Below are 18532 nucleotides of genomic sequence, written 5' to 3'. Positions count from 1 at the left end.
GGATAGGGCCAAGCAAAGACTTTGTTCTGTGAACAGCAAAGCTTAAACGGTGCTATAAAAACAAAAGAAATAAGGTTTAGTTTTTTCCTTTGTACTTGGATGCTGTCAACCAATGTGGCAGCTTTGTTGGAGGCTGTAACAGTGGGTTAAGATTCCAGATTCGTTATGCATGAGGAGCTGAGTTGTGAGCTCAGATCACTGCAGGTAGGGCTGGGCTTGAGCTGAAAGAAAGGAGCGCTGTAGTTCTGGAGGACGGAAGCAGAGATGTGGTGGTGGTAGGAGTGAGACTCAGCTGAACCTACTGCACTCCCTGCGCCGTGATGTAGCCCAGAAAGAGCATTTCCTCTGCAGACCTACCGTACCAACTGAGGAAAATACACCTGACTGCACTGAATGGGCAGCGATTGACTCCAGGTTTTCTGCTCAGAAGCAGTCATCAGCTAGCCTTTTTGGCCCTCTTTGCTGGAAGAAGTCATGGCTATGGACTTCTTGGTACTTCTATTCATCCAGCTGGAGGTGGTGCATTGGGCAGGCACAAGAAACCTAGCCTGCTCTTCTTGCTTCTGAGTGTTCAAAATCTGCTATTAGGCAGGCTCTTGGCTCTTTTTTAGAGAGGGTTGGGCCAGTGGCTGGGTATATCATTTGTCTAAGCCAACAGAGGAAAGGTACTAAGTGTTAAAACCCACTCTGCTGAGTCATAAAACACTTAATGGCACCCTAGGAATATAATAGGCGTCTGTTTTTTCTCTGTTTGTCACAAATGTTGATTCAGTCTGGCTTTTTGTATTTTATATGAATAATAAGTCAATGTAGGATAACTGGATGAAAAACACTAAAAAGCCTTATGCTTCAAGGTCTGATTTCTAGGTAGAGATACTGTTTTTCACTTGAGTGGGGGAGTAATTACATGTGTGTTTCTTTCCCCAGCTTAGGTATTGTTGCACTTTGAGTGCCTCTTAGGGTATGTCTGCGCAGCAAACTGCAGGTGTGATTGTAGCAGGAGCCAGTGTAATCCAGCCAACACTGGTAAAAATAGCACTGAAGCAGCTGGGGATGGGAGGGACACAGATGTGGAGTAGTGATCAAGGTCCCTAGCAAGCCTGTAACCTAACGGATGGCACAGAGCCTCTACATCTTCATTGCTGTTGTCTGTCTGGCATGGGTGGGTAACTGAGCTAGCATGGGTTCATTGGTATGCTCTGCAGGTGTGCATGCAGGCCCTGGAGACTGGAGAATTAGGAGAAATGTGGAAAGGAAAGATCTGAGCCTCTTTTTCCAGTAAATTTACTAAAGTTTCAAGTCTGTTTATTTGGCTGTAGGAAGAAACAGTCAGTCCTGAATCTGGATGTCCCTGAAAGTAGGTAGGAGCGCGTGGTCTTTCATGTCTGCCCTTGCAAAGGCCCTGTCTGATCTTGAACTGCCTGCTGAAGGCAGGATGAGGACATCCTGGTAGGAATTGCTAAGGGCAACGGGTGTAAAGAGTTCACAACTCCGCCATCAAACTGAAAAACAGCACTGCAGAGAAATCTGTCAGTTGACCCAGACAATGTATCTAGGTCCTTGTGAGCAAAACGAGTTTAGCGTGCCCAGCCTCATTACAAGTAAAGGTTTTGCTGTGTGCCTGAGAATGTCTTGAGACAGAGGGCAGAGAGGCAGGTTACAGCAGGTCAGCAGCAATGTGAATGAGATCACAGAAGAGCAAAAGAAATGCCAAGGAGGAAGTCTAATGAGGTGTAGGATATATTGGCAGAATTTTTCAGGAAAAAAACCTCAGTAGCATCTACCCTATTGTTCTCCTGACATGGGGATTAAAAATCCCAGCTCTTTCTTCAATGAACAGTTCGAACATGTTACACTACAGCATAAAACCCCAGCACCTGTCTATCCCTAGAACACTAGCTGCAAGCTATCACCACTTACTTTGTTGTCCTGGGCAGAGCTGTTTGAAAAGGAGAGAAGTTAATTCATGCTGCGGCAGGACTGTCTGCAGTAAAACAAGGATATTATTGACAGCTGGAGAACTGATGAGGTGTCTTTACCATGTACCATTAGTATCTCCCCATACTTCATTAGATAACTAAGATGCAGGGTAAATAAGGCCTCTTTTGTTGTGAAGAATACTGCTTATTAAGATCTATCCTGTAGCTCTGCAGGGTCTCTTTGTCCAGTGAATGCCCTTGCGTAAGGCGTATATTTCTAGGAATTCTGAATCTTTCTGTTGCAATACAGAATATAACATGTTTATTCTTAGTGTGCGATGGTCATTTTGATTCACCCTCTTTTCTCCTGTCCACAACCCCTTGGAGTTTTCCTGATTTCTTTTAAGTGTCAGGAAAGCAGATGATATTCTGTGGGACGGGGCAGCTGGGGGATGTGTAAATCCAGGGACTTTTTGCTCCCTGACCAGATGAGTCAACTCTTTGGTTAGGAAGCCAGGCATTAATGCTTTGGGATTTGTTTTTAATTTTGCGATGTACATCACAACAGTTTATAACTTCATTCTGAAATTGATGATTGTCACTACTGGATGGTTGTTTCGTGTTTTGTTTTTTTAATCCACCAGAACCACTGCTAGAAAAATTAAGTGATCAGAGGAGTTAGTCCCCTTTAGAACCGTGACTGATGCATTGTTCTGTCGTAGGACTCTGACAACCCAGACCTGCGGGACCGTGGCTACATCTACTGGCGCCTTCTTTCCACGGACCCGGTGACTGCCAAAGAAGTGGTCCTGTCAGAAAAGCCCCTGATTTCTGAAGAGACCGATCTGATTGAACCAACTCTGCTGGACGAGCTGATCTGCCATATTGGATCTCTGGCTTCGGTGTACCACAAGCCACCCAACGCTTTTGTGGAGGGGAGCCACGGTATCCACCGCAAGCACTTGCCAATTCACCACGGGAGGTAAGCTGAGACAGCGCTGGTGATAATGAGCAGGTTTGGTTGTTTCTTGCTAGTAAACAGTCCTAAAGACACATGGGTCTTCTAAAATACTCCTTGCTTTTTTACTGATTGTGTAGAGGCTTGTGGATCATTCAAGGAGCCGTTTCATTGTAGGATTTAATTCTGGGTGTGTAGCTTCTGAGTTCCTGGGTCAAAAGACAGGAGAAGTATCATATAACTTCTCCTCACACAAGAACTTTAATGTTTTTGGGGAAGACTCTGGCTATAAGGTCTCTGACTTGAGAGCTGGGCTAGCAAAGCAGAAGGTGGATAGGTGGTAAAAGGGCATATTTCAGGAGGAGGAGCAGTGAAAGCAAGTATCTTACAGAAGGGTACACTTTGGTTGTGTAAGAGTTTTTGCTTCAGTGATGGGACAGCTTTACAAGCCTCAGTTGCGTAGAATAATACCAGGTTCCTGGAACTGGCAAGAACAGGGATCTTCTGTGGTTAGAATGTGAAATGGGGAAGGATGAACAAGGCTACCTCTTTTACTCGGTGCCTGTAAAGCAAGGGGAGCGTAAAAGCCGTCTAGGCCCTGTCACTGAATACTGTTCAGGCTTAAAACAAAATGCCTAGACTAATGTTGTTCTGTCTAACCTTTGGGGAAAAAATGCTTCAGCTTATTATCTGGAGCTTTAATGTTTCCCCATAATCACAGTCCTGAAAGTGGGTTAGGTCTGCAAGAGCAGGCATTGCAGCAGTCCCAGGCTGTGGTGGTGCTGCTGTTGAGCCTGTTCCCATGGTTCCTCATTCAGGTAAGCAGTGCTATTTGCTAATGGTATTAATTACAAATATAAGTCTGCTTTACAGCAGGAGGCAAAGTATCCAGGCTTATCTTTTAATAATATTCCCAAAGTGACATTTGGAGTGCTATTTTTTGCCGTTGCACTGATAAATCAGTGTGCGATGCCGCTTCTTTTCTATTTTCTGATACCACTTCTCTGCTATTCTTAGCAACTAAAGCTATTTCTGTCATATGACTAGCTTTGAGAAGCTGAGTTGTTTTCTCCCTGCCTATGAGATCAAGTCTGGCTGCACTGACCCAGGACCAGCAAGCACAACTCTACCAGTCAGGCAAGAAAAGCAGTGGATGCTTCGCTCAGCTTCAAGATTTGCCTCAATAGCAAAATAAGCTGGGTTGGGGGTAGCTTTGGCCTCCCATGTTAGCACCCTTCCCATACACTTGTTTCAGTACAGGAATGAACAGAGGGGTTTAATTAACTCAAGGAATTCAGCTACTGCAAGGAGTAATCTTTTTACTGGCTTCTGTGTATACAACACACTCGAAGCTAGTGCCCAGACAGTCAACTTTCCCCGTTTTTTTTCTCATTATAGCAGTGTTGTACATTGCCCTTGTGCTGCTTACTACTGAATTACCCATTACTTCAAGAGAAAGCCTTCAGGGCTTAATCACCAGTGGTAAGGTGAGGAAGCCAGAGCAGTGGGAAAGTGTAAAGGGCTGAATGCTGATGCAGTGCTTTAGCCTGCTTGGTAAATTAAAAAAACAAAAAAGTGTTGTTGTTAGTGACACGCCAAGCTTCTCCGAAGTGAGGTCACTCGTAAAGAGGCCCCGTTATTGTGACTTTCTGCTTTCCTGTCAGTAAAAGGACAGATTGATCAGGCTGATGCCAAGGCCTACTTGCACCATGTTCCAGCGTACTGGGTGGCCACGTGCAGCCCTGGAAGTACAGAGAGCAGCACCGCGGGTGCAGGCTGTGGCAAGCCTGAATCTGTGCAGCCAGTACATCTTTACTGAATGCTAAGAAACCAGTTTGCCTTTTCCTAGTGCTGAATGTGTGTGAAAAGATGCACAAAGAGGTACGTGAAAATTTGTCCTCTTAAAGAAGTTTAAGGGTGTCCAGTGGCAGATAACATCAGCCAGCTGTTTGGAGTCGTCTTTGCTACTTCTGCACTCCGGCGATGACCGTTCTGGTGGCCGACCTGTCCACTACAGACTGAGGTTTTCCTTCAGATTGTGCAGTGAGATAGAGGTGGGAGTGCGGGGATGTCTGCAATGAATGTGGCTTAAGAGGGTAAAGATAGCTTTTCCTTGAGTAGATGGGCAGAATTAGCTGTTCGGTGCTTTTCTGGGTGTAAATGTAGGAGGAGGTGGTTGTGGTTGGCAGAATACACTCCCTTGCAGTGGATGCAGAGGTGTATTTCCATACAAAGCAATGTAGGACAGGAAACCCAACTGCTTGCCACTGTCCAAGACTTCAAGCAAGAAAACCTTTATCAAGTCTTTTGGCCCTTTATAACCCTCATACTCTTAATTCCTTTCTTTTCTTCCGAAGAAAATACAAAGGTGTATATACAAATCTCCTTAAAAAAGGTCTGTTCTGTACAGCAAATAGAAGGCTTGGTTGTTTTTTGTTGTTTTTTTAATACAAACTGACTTAGCTTCGTCCCTTCCTAATTTCGTGCTGGGCTTTGGGGCAACTGCAGTTAAACAAGACCTTGAAGGGATTGCTTTATCTCCATCAGAAGAAGGATGAGTAAGTGTTGAAGAGGTGTAGTGTTAAAGGGATTATATACTGGGAACGAACCAAGTGTGTGCACTACCAGCTTGTAATGTGCCTCTGCTCATACATGCTGTTCTTTCCCGTTCTCAGGTTGGGGGTGGGAGTGGATCACGGTAACCACTCGCTCTTCAGAAATGTTTTAGCTAGCTGTTCGGCATACTCAGAAGTCTCCCTGCCGAAGGCAGAAGCAGAGAGGACAGCTAATATTAGTGCTATTAGAGGTCTAAAGCTTTTAATGCAAAGAAGTTTTCAATCCTTTCTGTCGCTGCCTGGTAACTAATTCATTCAGCAGCCCTTATGCTGCATCTTTCCCTCTTGGCACCAAGTTGGTAGCAACTTACACTGTGGTGCTAAAGCTTTCCCCTCAGCAGCTGAGTAGGGATAAGGAAGAGGATCGTGGCTACTCAAAACCAGCAGCTGCAATCCTTAGAAAAGAGCCCCAGTGTTAAAACACCTTGTCAGTACACTAATTCCCGTGGCGTTTCTATGCAATTACCTGTTGGCCGCATCCGCAGTAATACGAGCTGGAAATAATTCTGTCAGTTTCTGTTGGCAGCAGGACACAGAATAGATTTGAAGTCATCTAAAATATTCGCGTGTCTGGATTTAAAGAATAAATATGTTGTAATGAGCTCTCCGGGAGCTACAGTGAGTGTTACTGGTGGTTTTTTTTTCCCTCGTAAAACTCAGTGGCAAATGGATATAAAAGATAGCCAGACTGTTTCTGGTGAGAAACTTTTGGAATTTGTTTGAGGCATTTCTAGACTAGTAATTAGTATGTCTGCTAATGCAGAGAAAAGGATGTTATTGGTGGAAGGGAGGTGCCAGTTTTAGATTGAGGTCTTTAATTAGGAAAGTGGTGGACCTTGCTGCAGGTCAGTAGAAGGTGTTAAGTCTGGATCTGTAGGGAGTGGTTGAGTTTGCACCAGTTAGAGTAAGGGCTTAAGGGTTATATCAGTGTTAGGTCTCTGAGGAAGCTGGGATTTTTTTTCAGGTTTATGTGTAGCTCTCCAGGTCCAGTGGTCTAAAAATCACCTCCATAGGCTCTTTCTGAGTTGGGAAGTGTTTGTTTTCAGTGCCGTGGTCTATGTAGTACATACGGCTCGTGATTTTAGAGAGGTCTGTGATTCTGCGGGGAGGGGGGAAGGATTTCACACCTGAAAATTCCCTTTTGTGAACTGCAAATCGTGCACAATGCATGGCAGGTCCTTGTGCTCAAAGCATTTGTTGAAGGACCACTTGCAAGCACAGAGCACCTCGTACACAGCAATGGTTAGGTCAGCTGCTAGGGTAATCCTTTAGCTGCTTCCTGCTCGTGGGCTACCTCTTGCTGTGTTTCCCCATGCTGGCAACCTGAAGCTGGAGGCTGAAGGTGACCGACTTCTCTCTCCTCTGCCTCTTGTTGCTCCCACCCGCAGCACTGACGCAGGAGATAGCCCCGTGGGCACAACAGCCGCTACGAACCTGGAGCAGCCCCAGGTCATCCCATCGCAGGGCGACCTTCTGGGCGACCTTCTCAACCTGGACCTGGGACCCCCCGTCAACGTTCCCCAAGTGTCCTCCATGCAGATGGGTGCCGTGGACCTCCTGGGAGGAGGGCTGGACAGCCTGGTAAGCAGCGTGCTCTTTACCTTCAGCTGATGTGAAATAATTGGAGCTGTGCTCATCTCTGCAAAGCCTTCACTTGTGCTTGTAATGCTCGGATCCTTAAGCTCACCAGTGCTGAGACCTCAAACTCCAATAGGATTTAAGCGGTACCAATTTTCAGCAGGTTTTCCTGCTCTAAAATGAATGTTGGTGCATGCAGTAGAATCCCTGCGCTCAGTGGGCATGTTTGTTTTCATGCTTTTTCTGCCTGTAGAAAAAAACTAGAAAGTTGTTTTAAACGTGTAAAGTGCAGCACTGTTTTGTAATTAGTTCTGACTCCCATTCAGGAGGGCGTTTGTTCCACCCCGTTCCCAACCCTATTGAATTTCAATGCAAAGCTCAGGGCTGCGGGCTGTAGCCCTGGGTCATCCCATTTATATATTCTCCAGAGCGTGTCATGGTTTAGTATCAGTAATGTCTTAATTGCAGTTAGGTCGAGAGGGAAGCTGCTGCGCAGCCCTCCCCTTGCTGCAGCAGACACAGGGGGCATTCAGGGCCTAAAAGGGTCAGGCCCTGAGTATGAATGATCACATATTGCATCTGCTCTGGGGTGAGAGCTGAGAAGAAGCTGCAGTGAGATGATCTGCTAGTGAGGAGACCGCTGCAGCGGGGAGGAGCTGGGGGCTGCGATCTTACACTGGTGGCAGCCAGGAAGGGAGAAGTGGTCACCGTCAGCTTGGGATGTGTTCAGCCTCGGGGCTCACCAGTGGGATGAGGAGCAGGCCAGCTGTACTTGCACCATGTAACCCAAATAAGACCACCCCAGTGAGCACAGCTGCGTGGGTTGCAGACCTGCAGTGGATTTGTTTCGCTTTGGTGTGAGGTTTGGCTTCCAGTGAGCAGGGCCAAGTTGTCTGTGTGCCTGTTTAGGTGTGCTTCGGTTCTGAGAAGCAGGAGCAGCTGTAGGAACCCCACTGCACCGGATTCCTGTTTGCCAAAGATACTTTCTTAAGCTGCCACAGTCTTATTAAAGCAGATGTTAAACACCTCTCCAGCTCTGGTGTTTCATGAGCTAATGAACTGGAAACAGGCTAACCCATAATGGCATCGGTGTTCGTGGAGCTCAGGCGTACTTCAGTCTGTGCCATCCGGGGGGCAGATGGCAGCTGGGGAATCTGCTTTTCTCCCAGGGATAGGGGACGAGGGCAGGTTTTCAGCCCGTGTTGCTGGGAATGCACAGCGCAGGGCAGTGACCTTTGCAGCCTTTGCTCTGCATTGCAAGAGCTGTAACTAAGAAACTGCAGAATCCTTAATTGTGCTGAGGCATCGCAGAAGACAGCAGCAATTCGAAATGAGCAGGACTTAAATTTCTCTGTGCTGTCTTCCAGCCTCTTTGTAGCCCTCCTTCCACCTCTCGTAGCCCTCTGTTCCTTGTTAGTATCAGAGGCAAATTAACGGACATGGCAGAAGGACTGAAGCTTGGTTTGGGGAAAATATTTCCCTATCAGTTGGCATTAATGGGCTTAATTCAGTGACCCACTTGGGCAGGAGAGCTGCTAGTTGAGATGATAGTAGGCTTTTACTTCATATTTTTCTCGAGCCTTAAATAAATGGATGGGCTGTGGGGTGGTAGCTAACGAAGTGACTGTTTCTGGACCGGGGAGAAGTGGTGCCTGGGGCTGTGTGCACCAGCGCTGGCTCAGCTGCATTATTAGGTGGGGAGAGCACTAAACAAAACCCTGAATGATGTTGTTCCCCCAGAATGCTTTCTGCTGGAGTTCTCTTGGATCAAATGTCCCATCTTCTCCTTATCCCTCACACGTACAGGCGAATTTTGTCCTGGTAAAGCTCTGTATTTCTCTGGCTTTTCATTCCCTAATGAGCCTGGCCTGTGTGCAAGTGAGTGAGATCTGCCTTTGTTTATTGCTGTGGACATGTGTTTAAAAAGAACCCAGCTGAGTTACCCTGAGCTGGAATTAACTACATCGCTCGGCAGCGTCTCTGCGCTGCTTGGCCAGCCAAGGGGATCGGCGCTTGGGTCTTAGGCATGGTTGTGCAGGGCCAAAAAGAGAGGCTCAGGATGCAGGTATGTGTGTGCCTGACTTATAAGTGTGGTGAGTGGGTGAGAGGTGTCCCCAGGAGCCTCCTGGAGGAAGGGCTGAGCTCCTCGCCCTTCCCCGGGAGCTAGAAATGGCCAGGGATGACGGGCGCTTGCATTGTCAGGCAGGCAGTGGAGCTGGAGCTTGAAATAAGATCTTCTTCCCCTGTCCTTATTGTGTTGCATTCAGGTTCCTGCTGGGGCAGCCCTTCCCTCTCTCTCTTCCAGACGGCTTAGCCGCACACTTTGTGTGTTATATCACTGCCTGACTCCCTCAGCGGTGGAGTATCCTTCTCTGTTCCTCCTCAAGTACTTTTTCAAATGTATTTCATTCCTCTGCTTCGCTGGGAAGATTGAACGCGGCACCCGTTCCCTTGCGTGGAGCGGTGTGAGCAGTCTCTCTCTCTTTGCTCAGACCGGAAAGAGTTTATTTCACTTTAGCTCCTTGTTCTGCAAGAAAGTAAGCCTGTTTGGTGCTGGATGGCGAGGCAGAGTCTTCCTCTGTGTGCACACTGCTCTGGCCTGTCTTTTCCCATCCCTCTTACCACCTTAGGAGTGTAAAGAAGGGTACTGGACCATGGGAGGGGGCTGATCTCAGGCAGCCCTGAGTGTTTCCAGCAGGGCTTCGCCTGCAGTCCTTTTCACGACTCCCAGCGATGGAGTTTCTCTCACCCCTGCTGTCAGTCTTGGTTTTCTGCTCATCACAAGCAGATCCCTTCTGGATCTCAGCTGACCAGAGAGGAACACGAGGTATTCAAATGCAGCAGATTTTCTGCATTATGTCTCTGGCACCATCCCTGCATAGCCTGAGTGGGGACGTACCTCAGGTGACCTGTCAGAGCAGAGCAGTCAGTCTCAAGCCCTGCTTCCATTTTGCACGCAACTGCTTGAAAACCAGCGAAGCCTCTCTGCTGCAGAGGAAGAAAATGGTTTGGGATGTGCTGGCGTTGATGTATGAAATCATGGGCTGTTCCTGCCATGGTGAGGTGGTGTCAGTACCGCGAGTGTCACAAAGGCAGCTGAAGGTCTGGAAGAGGCTGCTGGCAGGCTCTCAGCCACTGTGTCACATCCCCTCAGTGTCATGGGTTGATCCCTTTGGATGCTCCACCAAATGGTTTGGGTTGGAAGGGACCTCAAAGATCATCTAGTTCCAACCCCCCTGCCGTGAGCAGGGACACCTCCCACTCGATCAGGTTGCTGGTTGCAGGCCTTGTATATTTGGTAATGCCTTCTTTTTGGGGAGAGGGTGTCTGTCTTCAGAAGGACGCTCTTGCAGCCAAAGTCCCGACAGGACTAACTGGGAAGATAACAGAAGCGTTAACTTCCACGGCAGACGTCATTCAGCATTTGTTTCTTAAACCATAGTGTTGTTTTCTTGCAAGCATTTGAAAGGAGGCAGCATGCTATAAAACTGGATGAACACCAGATTAACATTGTTTGCTTGAATTTTCCTCACTATTGGTAGGTTCTTATTTCTATGGCCAGTGAGACTCCAGCTGCTTGAGAGGTTAATTTCTTTAGGGAATAACCGATATTTTATTTCCATAGCAAGTCCTGTAATTGGTATTAAATGTAACGTGCATATCGTGCGTGCACAGATGCTGAGCATGTGTTAACAAATTAAAAAAAAAAAAAAGGGGGCTGTTAGTACAAGAACAAGATATGCTTTGCTTTTAACCAGATCAGACTTGCTACACGACTTACGGAGAGCTGTTCTGCAGCGAACAGAGCCAGAACTGAGTATGCTCCACGGTGTGCCCCTCTCAGCCCCGCGCAGCTCTTCTCCTCCTCACTTCTGCTTGCTTTTCTGTAAAATGCTGACCAAGGTCACTGTTACAAAGCTTGAGATCGCCAGCTCTGAAGTGTTACTCAGTGATAGCGGCCACTAACGTGGGAGAAGCAAAATTTGCTCGGACAGCAAGTTGCAGGATGCTGAGAGCTGGCCTTTGATGCTGCGTCCCCTTGCAGCAGGATCCCAGTGGCTACGCTTCGTGCAGGGTACAGGCAGCTCTCCAGCTCCTCGTTTGCTCTTGATGCAGTCCTACAAAGGGCGCTGTAATAAGCTAGGGTCATTTTGTCTTTAAACCTTTTTGTGTGCTCATTTGCACTGAAAATCCCAGGGCACGAGAGCTCTGCTGCCCGGCACACCGCGCGGCTCGCCGTGAGCCAAGCGTTTAACGGGAGCTGGGCGCTGTGGCAGGGAGCCAAAGGGGCTGGCTCGAAACTCGGAGGCAGAGCAGTAAATCTGTAGGAATGGACGGGCTTGGATTGTCTGTTATGTAAGGATTTTATTTAATACTCTACCCACTCATCTACAAGAGTATTATTGATTCAAGGCTGGCAGCTCGTGAGATTGATTTATGTCCCAAATTGTAAGGCTGTTGGATAAACACTGGATATCCACGTTCTGTAATATCCACGTGTTCTGTAATACCTGCGCTGCCGTGATCGCTGCGGGCTGTTCTCGGTGGAGCTGCTGCCCTCTGTGTAATCAGGTTGGATGTTGGAGGTCTGACCCCAACTGTCTCCCCTGCATGATTTAGGGCTGTGTCCCAGCGCTCTGCTTGCCCTGAAGTGTGATCTGGGGCTGGGAGCTGAGCATCACCTCGCCCTCTCTTGCGAGGCATCCCGGGCTCCAGGCTTGGCAGCCTGGGAAGAAATCCCTGCTTCTCCAGTCCCAAGTGCCTGCTGATCCCAGCGGCTGGGGAGCAGAGGCGACTGGTGTGATCCCTCCCAGTCCGACTGCTTTCAAGTGGAGAGGCCAAAGCTTGGCCTCCGTGGACAAGACCTGGCTCGTTCAGGTTGATTAGGGCCTCAGTGGTGGTTTATTCTGAAAACATGCTGCTGAGTTATTTCACTTGCTCAGAGTAGGGAGCCTCACTTGGCTGTGGAAGCCCAACAGCAGCCCCCAGTCTGCCCTGGGTGCCAAATTCTTGTGCTGGCTCTGCAAGTGACTTGCTGTGTATAATCTTAAGAAAGTTGCTTCATTTACCTGTTCCTGGAACTACAGTGTGAGTGTGGCTATGGTAGCTCAGACCCAAAATCCATTTATGCAGCGGATGTGATGCTTCCCCAGGGCTCTCCTCCAGCCTCCCACAGTGATCTGAGCGTCTCCTTTCATCCAGGCTGTTCTGGTTTGATGAGCTACAAAGGACATCTGTTAGGATTTCTGACAAAGGGCACATGGCCGTTGCTGGAGCAGTGCTGATATGGAAAAGGAGCTCTTCTGGTGGGTCGCTCATTCATGTCTTATTAAAGGCTATGCAAGTTGTTACTGTAGTAGGACTGCTAGAGCTTTGGGGAGTTGCTTTTTTACACTTCAGAAAACCCAAATAGTTAGTATTTAATTTCATTTGTTGATGGAAATCATTCAGCAAGGCAAAGCATTAGCAGCAAAGCAAGTGCTAATGAAGCTGGTGGCTGCAGCACCAGCAGTGTGACCTGTCCTCCACCACCTTTGGTCTGGGCAGCTGTCCTGCTCTGCGAGCCTGCCTTGGCGGCACAAAAACAGACAAGAGGCAGAAAGCAAGGTACTGAAAATGTCTGTGTGAGAGCCACAGCCGAGTCTGCAACAAGATACCTGCAGCCCACCGGGAGGTCAGTCTGTGCACGGTCAGGCCTGCAGTTAAGAAGATGTCTTGAGCAGGATTAGCCCAGATCAAGCGACCTGCTAGCAGCTCTGCTCTCAGCTCGGGTCAGCCCTTCCACCTGACTTTTGTTCAGTAAGTGCCTGGTGTTCCTCGCTGCGATGTTCTTGAGTGCATGCCCTCAGCCAGCTCCTTGAGCTTAACTCTTGGTTTGGGGTCTGAAGGAGGGGGGAGGCAGCACTTGTCTCCTTTTAACCTGTGAATTATCACTCCATGAAATGCATAGCTGCTTGGAAAGCTCTGGCTGTGCTGCAGATGCAAGGCAACCTGGTCGCTGAGCCATGGTGGTTGCAGTGTCAGTCCCCTGGCTCCTCCTTCCCGTTATTTCTTGAAGCTCCAAATATCTCACGTCGTGTTGCAGAAGGGATTGTAACCCCTCCGGATCACATGAACACTTCAGCAGAGTCACTTCGTTACAAGCTACTGTTAAAATGCAAATAAACCCTTCTGATGCAGTAACTCCAGCAGTGCTGGAGTTCGTAAGTCAGGATAACTGCACGCAGCAGCTGAAGTCGTGGGGCAGGTGCTTTCAGAGCAGAGCAGCCATGACGCCATCCGAGCCAACTAATGCGAAGTGAAGACACCGATGTGGGCTGGGAAGAGGTGCTGGTGCTGGTCCTGTTGATGCAGGGCAAGCCTGGCTTCTCCTGCAAATCCACGTGGCTGCTCGAGCGCTGTCGTGGCAGGGTGGTTTGGAGCTGTGGTGGGACTAAAGAAAACGCCCTGTTGAAGGGCTTTGTGTCGGGTGGCCAGGGCTCCGTGTTTGTCCCCTGCTTATCATCGCAGACAGAGGCTCTGTGCTCTTTACCAAGAGGTGAGCCTGCCAGCTTTGGGCTCAGGACTGGGGTTTTGTGGTGCTGCAAGCTCCCAACCCCAAGCCGCCCATTGACCCTGGACCATCCCGAGCTAGAGCAGCCGTCCTTCACCGCTCCGCATCACAGCAAGCACTCATCCCAGCAGGGCTCACAACAGTGCTGTCACGGTCCTGACCTCATGGCAATCTGCTCTCGTGGCAGGCAGGATCACAGCCTCTCTCCTTCAGGAGCGGCTGCCTAACGGATGAATGGAAACGGTTAAGCAGAGCGGCCAGCCCTTGGGAATTGGTTCAGCATCGCCTCACGCCTGACTAATATCTGCTTCTTCTCTTCTGCCTCTCACTACAGATGGGAGAAGACGCTCAGTGGGTAATTGGTTCCTGTTCCCTCTGTCTTCCTCCTCCCCTCGTGCTCACGTCGCTGCTACCATCTCTTCAGCCTCTGGAGGCTGGAGGAAAGTTAGCTCCGAGGCGTCTTGGCGGACTGGGTGCTCGGCACCTGTAGTTTCTGAACCAGGTGCTGCGGGAGGGCGACAGGCAAGAAAGATGGGGAAAGAGACTTCTGTGCCGCTGCGATGGGCAGCACAGCCCAGACCTGGTGTGGAACATGTTGTATTCTTTATTTTTCCCCCTTAAATCTCTACGTCAATATGTTGTCACTTCTCCTTTCGCTGCCCAGGCAGAGCCAGCTCTGTAGCTGCCCGCCCCCTGGAGCTCACTGTGCAGCCTCGTGCCACCCACCAGCAGCGCTCGGTCCTGAGCACAGGAGCCCCGAGGGTGGCAGACCCCTGCGCGCACACCCCCTGAGGAGCAGAGCTGGGCTGCAGTGGCAGCAGGTCAGAGCTTCCCGGCATCACCAAGAGCTCTTCTTTTTACCATGAAGCAAAGATGCTGGGTGCGATCTAGGGATGTAAGGAGGCTTGTGATAAATTCTCTGAGCCAATGAATTTTTCCTCCTCCTTGTAGGGAGTGAGAGCTGGAGACTTGACTCAGGGCAAGCAACAAATTCAGGTTCTACTCTTACCCCAAGGCTTGACAGCCAGGGAAAATGGAAGATTGACAGATAGCTTGAGGAACGCCATGAGTCTCTCCTTCCCTTGCTTGCAGTGAGCACACGGAGATACCAGTGTTTCTTCAAGGCTGGATTCCTAACCTGCAGCCTCTTGTGAGTGTAGTAGGAAATGGCAGAACAGTTAACATCTGGCTCGATTATGCAGAGTTATTCCGTCATTTCCATAATACCCTTTGTGAAATGCTTGCTGCCTGATAAACCAGTCTTTTTCCTGCCTCAGACAACAGTACCAGAAATCCTCCATGCATACAGTCATCTGGAAATGAACTGGATTATTTACAGGTTTTTTTCCTCTGGACTTCACTGCCTGTCAGCATAAAGTGTGAAGTTCATCTGTGTGCAAGACTGTGAATAGAGATGAGGTGTAATAGATGCATTTATTACTCCTTAGTGAGCCAGTAACAAGGCGTAAATGATCTGATCTATTCCTCTAAAAACATCTTGGCTGAAGAGCAGTCTGTAGAACAAAACTGTGCTCTGCCAGGCTGTCTCAGTCAGAGACCTGACAGTGTAATCAGTGCTATTTTACAAGCTCGGTATTAATTGGATTTGAATCTTCTGGCTGGCTTTCTTTGGTCCAGTTGATCCTTCTTTTGACTTTGGAATCGCTCTCTCTTATCTGTCATCTAAGTAAGCGAAGAAAAACTGGACTCTGCGCTGCCCTGCCAGAGGCAGCGAGAGGCTGGGGCTGTGTGCGGAGAGGCGGCAGTTGCAGACAATGAGGGACCTCCTATAAAATTCCCTATGACCTCAGGTAGGTATAAACTGAGACCCACAGTGGGGAAAAAAAGGGAAAAAACCCTCACCCCCTGGTCTCACTTCTTCCTACACACGTCATCACAGCATGATCCATGTCTGAACGTGACAAAAAGCTGCGCTAGGCAAAAAGTGCTGTGGTCTCCTGAGCAAGAGCCTAGGACACAGTCCTGGAGATGTCTCTGTAGTGAGTAACTGCTGCAGGTCTGTGCTTGCTCTCCTGGCTATCAGTCACCTGTCGAGTGCCTTATAAATATTCACGGGAGTGATGTTGTACCCGCCAACAGCACTTGTAGCCAGGTTTGGCGTCTGTCCTGAGCACTGAAATCTCTCAAGTGCCTGGAATGGTGCGGATGTTTAAAAAACGGGCTTTGTCACTGAGAAAGTGGTTCAGGTGCTTTGCAAAGAGAGTTCATGGTAGGGCAGCTGCAGGATGGCCTGGGAGACGGGCTCTAGAGAGGTTATAGTGTTCATGGGGGACGTGCAGGTGGGTTCAGCAGCTATTCCAATTGCCTCCAAATGCGTCTGTGCAGCTCAGCAGAGACCATTACCGAAACACCCCAGTGCGCTGCCAGGTCTCCACTATTCGAGTGGCCCATTAGGTTAGGAGGCTGCTTTTGCCTTCCCCAAGGGAGGGGCAGCAGTCTTCAAAGGGAAAACAAAGCTCATCTAAATGGGCTTCGGTGAGAGCAGCTACGTTCCCTTCCCTTTGTTCCTGGTCATTGAGAAGAGCCGCGTGGCAGCGAGATGCAGCGAGGCGCATTGTGGTTTTGCCGTCCTTCGGAGCTGTTCCCTCGAAAAATAAAGCGTTCAGGAAGCGAGCTTCCTGTCAGGTTTATTTTTATTCCCTTTCACAGTTACCCCACTGGGTTTTGTAGAGCTGCTCGGGACTGCTGGCAGCCAGCATTGTGGGCTGAAGGAGAAGCGCTGATGCGTGAAACGTGGCGGATTGCGCAGGCTGCGGGGCAGATGACAGGCGCACGAGGGAGTGAGGGTTTGGTTTTATTAACCTGGCAAACGCTCCTCCTTTCTGCAGCTAGGTGTAGGGGGTACTTCTCCAAACAGCTCTGCTCACAAAACAGCTAAAAAAAGCCCCTCTGTTCCCTGTGCTTTCCCATCATTGCATTTCTGTCTGTCCTGTACGTGGCCAGTGAGGGAGACGCGCTCGCAGCGGTGCAGCCGAGCGAGCTCTGCTCCGGCCGTCTGACCCTCGGCTTAAATGAACTCGGTCTTTCTCTCCTCTCTCTCCTTCTCTCTTTCAGCTTGGCAGTGACCTTGGCGGGGGCATTGGAGGAAGTCCGGCAGTAAGTGCCATTCCGTTTTTTTCCCCAACTTAAAAAGCTGCTCAGAGCTCGGGGTTTTTAAACCCATCCTTACCCATTATGTGCGGGAAGATGCTCAAATCCCTGGAGAGGTTTGAAAATGGATGACCGGAGCCAAAACCCAAAGGTCCCAACCTATGTTGCTTTGAGTCAAGCTGTCACCTGGGCTCTCCTAAGAGCAGCCAAGGCCAGAGCTGTTGACTCTGCTTAGCTCTTCTCTCTCAGAGCTTTTAGTTTGAGCACCAGCATTAACATTTTGGTACTCCCAATCCACGTGCAACTGCTTTGGCAGCTGAAAGGCCAAAGGTGCTAACTTGCCTGCTCATACAGCCTGTTCTGTTGTAACCCTAACCCAGTGTCACTACGGGCTTGTCAGAACTGAGTAGCTTTTCTCCTCCCAAAAGCCACATACGACTTTTCCTGGACATCAGGATCCCATAGAGGTGCTCTGAGCTTTCCTACCATGCACAGTCAGCGCTGCGCTCTGCCTGCCGCCGGCTTCCTTTTCTGTGCCTGTGCTCTGAGAGCGTCCTAGTGCCTTGAGCACTTGCCCAGGATATGGGAGACTTCCAGGCTGCTTCAAAGCACCCTTGGCTTCAAATGCGTACCAGCTTCTTTCAGGAAAGCATTGGAAAATGATGCAAAATGGCTTGGAGACACAGCAGGCAGGAGGGAGTGTGCCTCCAACCCATGGTCAAAAGCAATCTCCCAGAGAAAGCTCCAGTCCCTCCTCCTAGCACTGTGTAGCCAGTAATTCAATGAGAAAAGCATGCTCAGTTCTGGAAGGAGGGCCCTTGAAACACTTCTTGTGGCTGCAGTCATTCTCTCTGCTCCTTTCCCTGCGACTCTTGCATTCCTGTCTAACTTCGGCATGAGGGCAGAGGAGAGCCTGTGGCACGGTTTGCCTGTAGCCCCCAGGCAGCACGCTCCAGAATATGGGAGATGTTTACTCTGCAGAGATCACACCTCCAAAGTCAGGTTTCTGCTTTCCTGGGCCAGCATAAACCCACCACCCAGTTCCCTAAAACCGCCACTCCTCCCTGTCCAAAGGGTTGGTTGTAAAACGCCCTGTCTCAGGTAGGTTCCCAAGGACAGAATAGGAGTGAGATCTCAGACCCAGCACCAGTATTTCCTGCTGCCTGCCTTGGTCATTCTGCCTGTTCTGGGCTGCTGACTGGTGAATCCTGTCCTCAAGCACTTAATTCTTCCTGCTCACAGTAAGACAACTTGGAAGTGTAACTTGGGTGTTATCATCCCCCTAGGAGCTGGGCACCTGAGGCTTAATGTCCCAAGTTTGGTGTCCTCTTTGAAGTCCAGGGGGAAGGATTGCCCTTGTTGCAGAAATGTTGTCCCCAGGCAGGCAGAGACCGCTGGTTCTGCTTCATGCAATGGACCTTTTGAACCACAGTGCTAAGAATGCAGAGCTCTTGCTTTGGGTGGGAGTACACGATATAGTTTTGCCTCCCTTGCTATCTCTGGATATGCAAAATCTTGCAGATTCCCGAAGACTGGTACAATTGAGGGAAGATTTGAAGCATCTTGTCTTTTCCCTGGGCTTATGTAGGGTAGATCCATAAAGCACACTGTCTTTTTAGGAAGGAGCAATGGAGAAGAAAGATTTCTCTATGGTGGGAATAGATTACTGGAACTATAAAAATGATGTGAAAGCTATTGCATGGTTGAGGTGACAGCCGAGCGTAGGGATTAGTTGCCAAGAGCTTTCGAATTCAAATGCATTATTTAGCACTATTGATAATTCTGCAGGGAAGCTGCA

The 18532-nt window shown here is 49.1% G+C and overlaps 1 protein-coding gene across 4 annotated transcripts in view; it reads left to right on the top strand.

Moving 5' to 3' along the window:
- The window catches only part of AP2B1 (adaptor related protein complex 2 subunit beta 1), an 80901-nt gene that overhangs the window by 39511 nt on the left and 22858 nt on the right, over window positions 1–18532 (top strand). For 3 of the 4 annotated variants that reach the window (XM_048067998.2, XM_066979701.1, XM_066979703.1), the window contains exons 13-15: window positions 2642–2901; window positions 6881–7073; window positions 16699–16740. In XM_048067998.2, coding sequence (XP_047923955.1) covers window positions 2642–2901; window positions 6881–7073; window positions 16699–16740 — 495 coding nt within the window. The remainder of the gene's footprint in view (window positions 1–2641; window positions 2902–6880; window positions 7074–16698; window positions 16741–18532) is intronic. The other variant, XM_066979702.1, reaches the window with a different exon arrangement.

This window comes from Anser cygnoides, chromosome 18 (genome assembly GCF_040182565.1).
Source record: "Anser cygnoides isolate HZ-2024a breed goose chromosome 18, Taihu_goose_T2T_genome, whole genome shotgun sequence".
Taxonomy (NCBI): Eukaryota; Metazoa; Chordata; class Aves; order Anseriformes; family Anatidae; genus Anser; species Anser cygnoides.
This window is presented reverse-complemented; position numbering and strand designations above follow the sequence as displayed.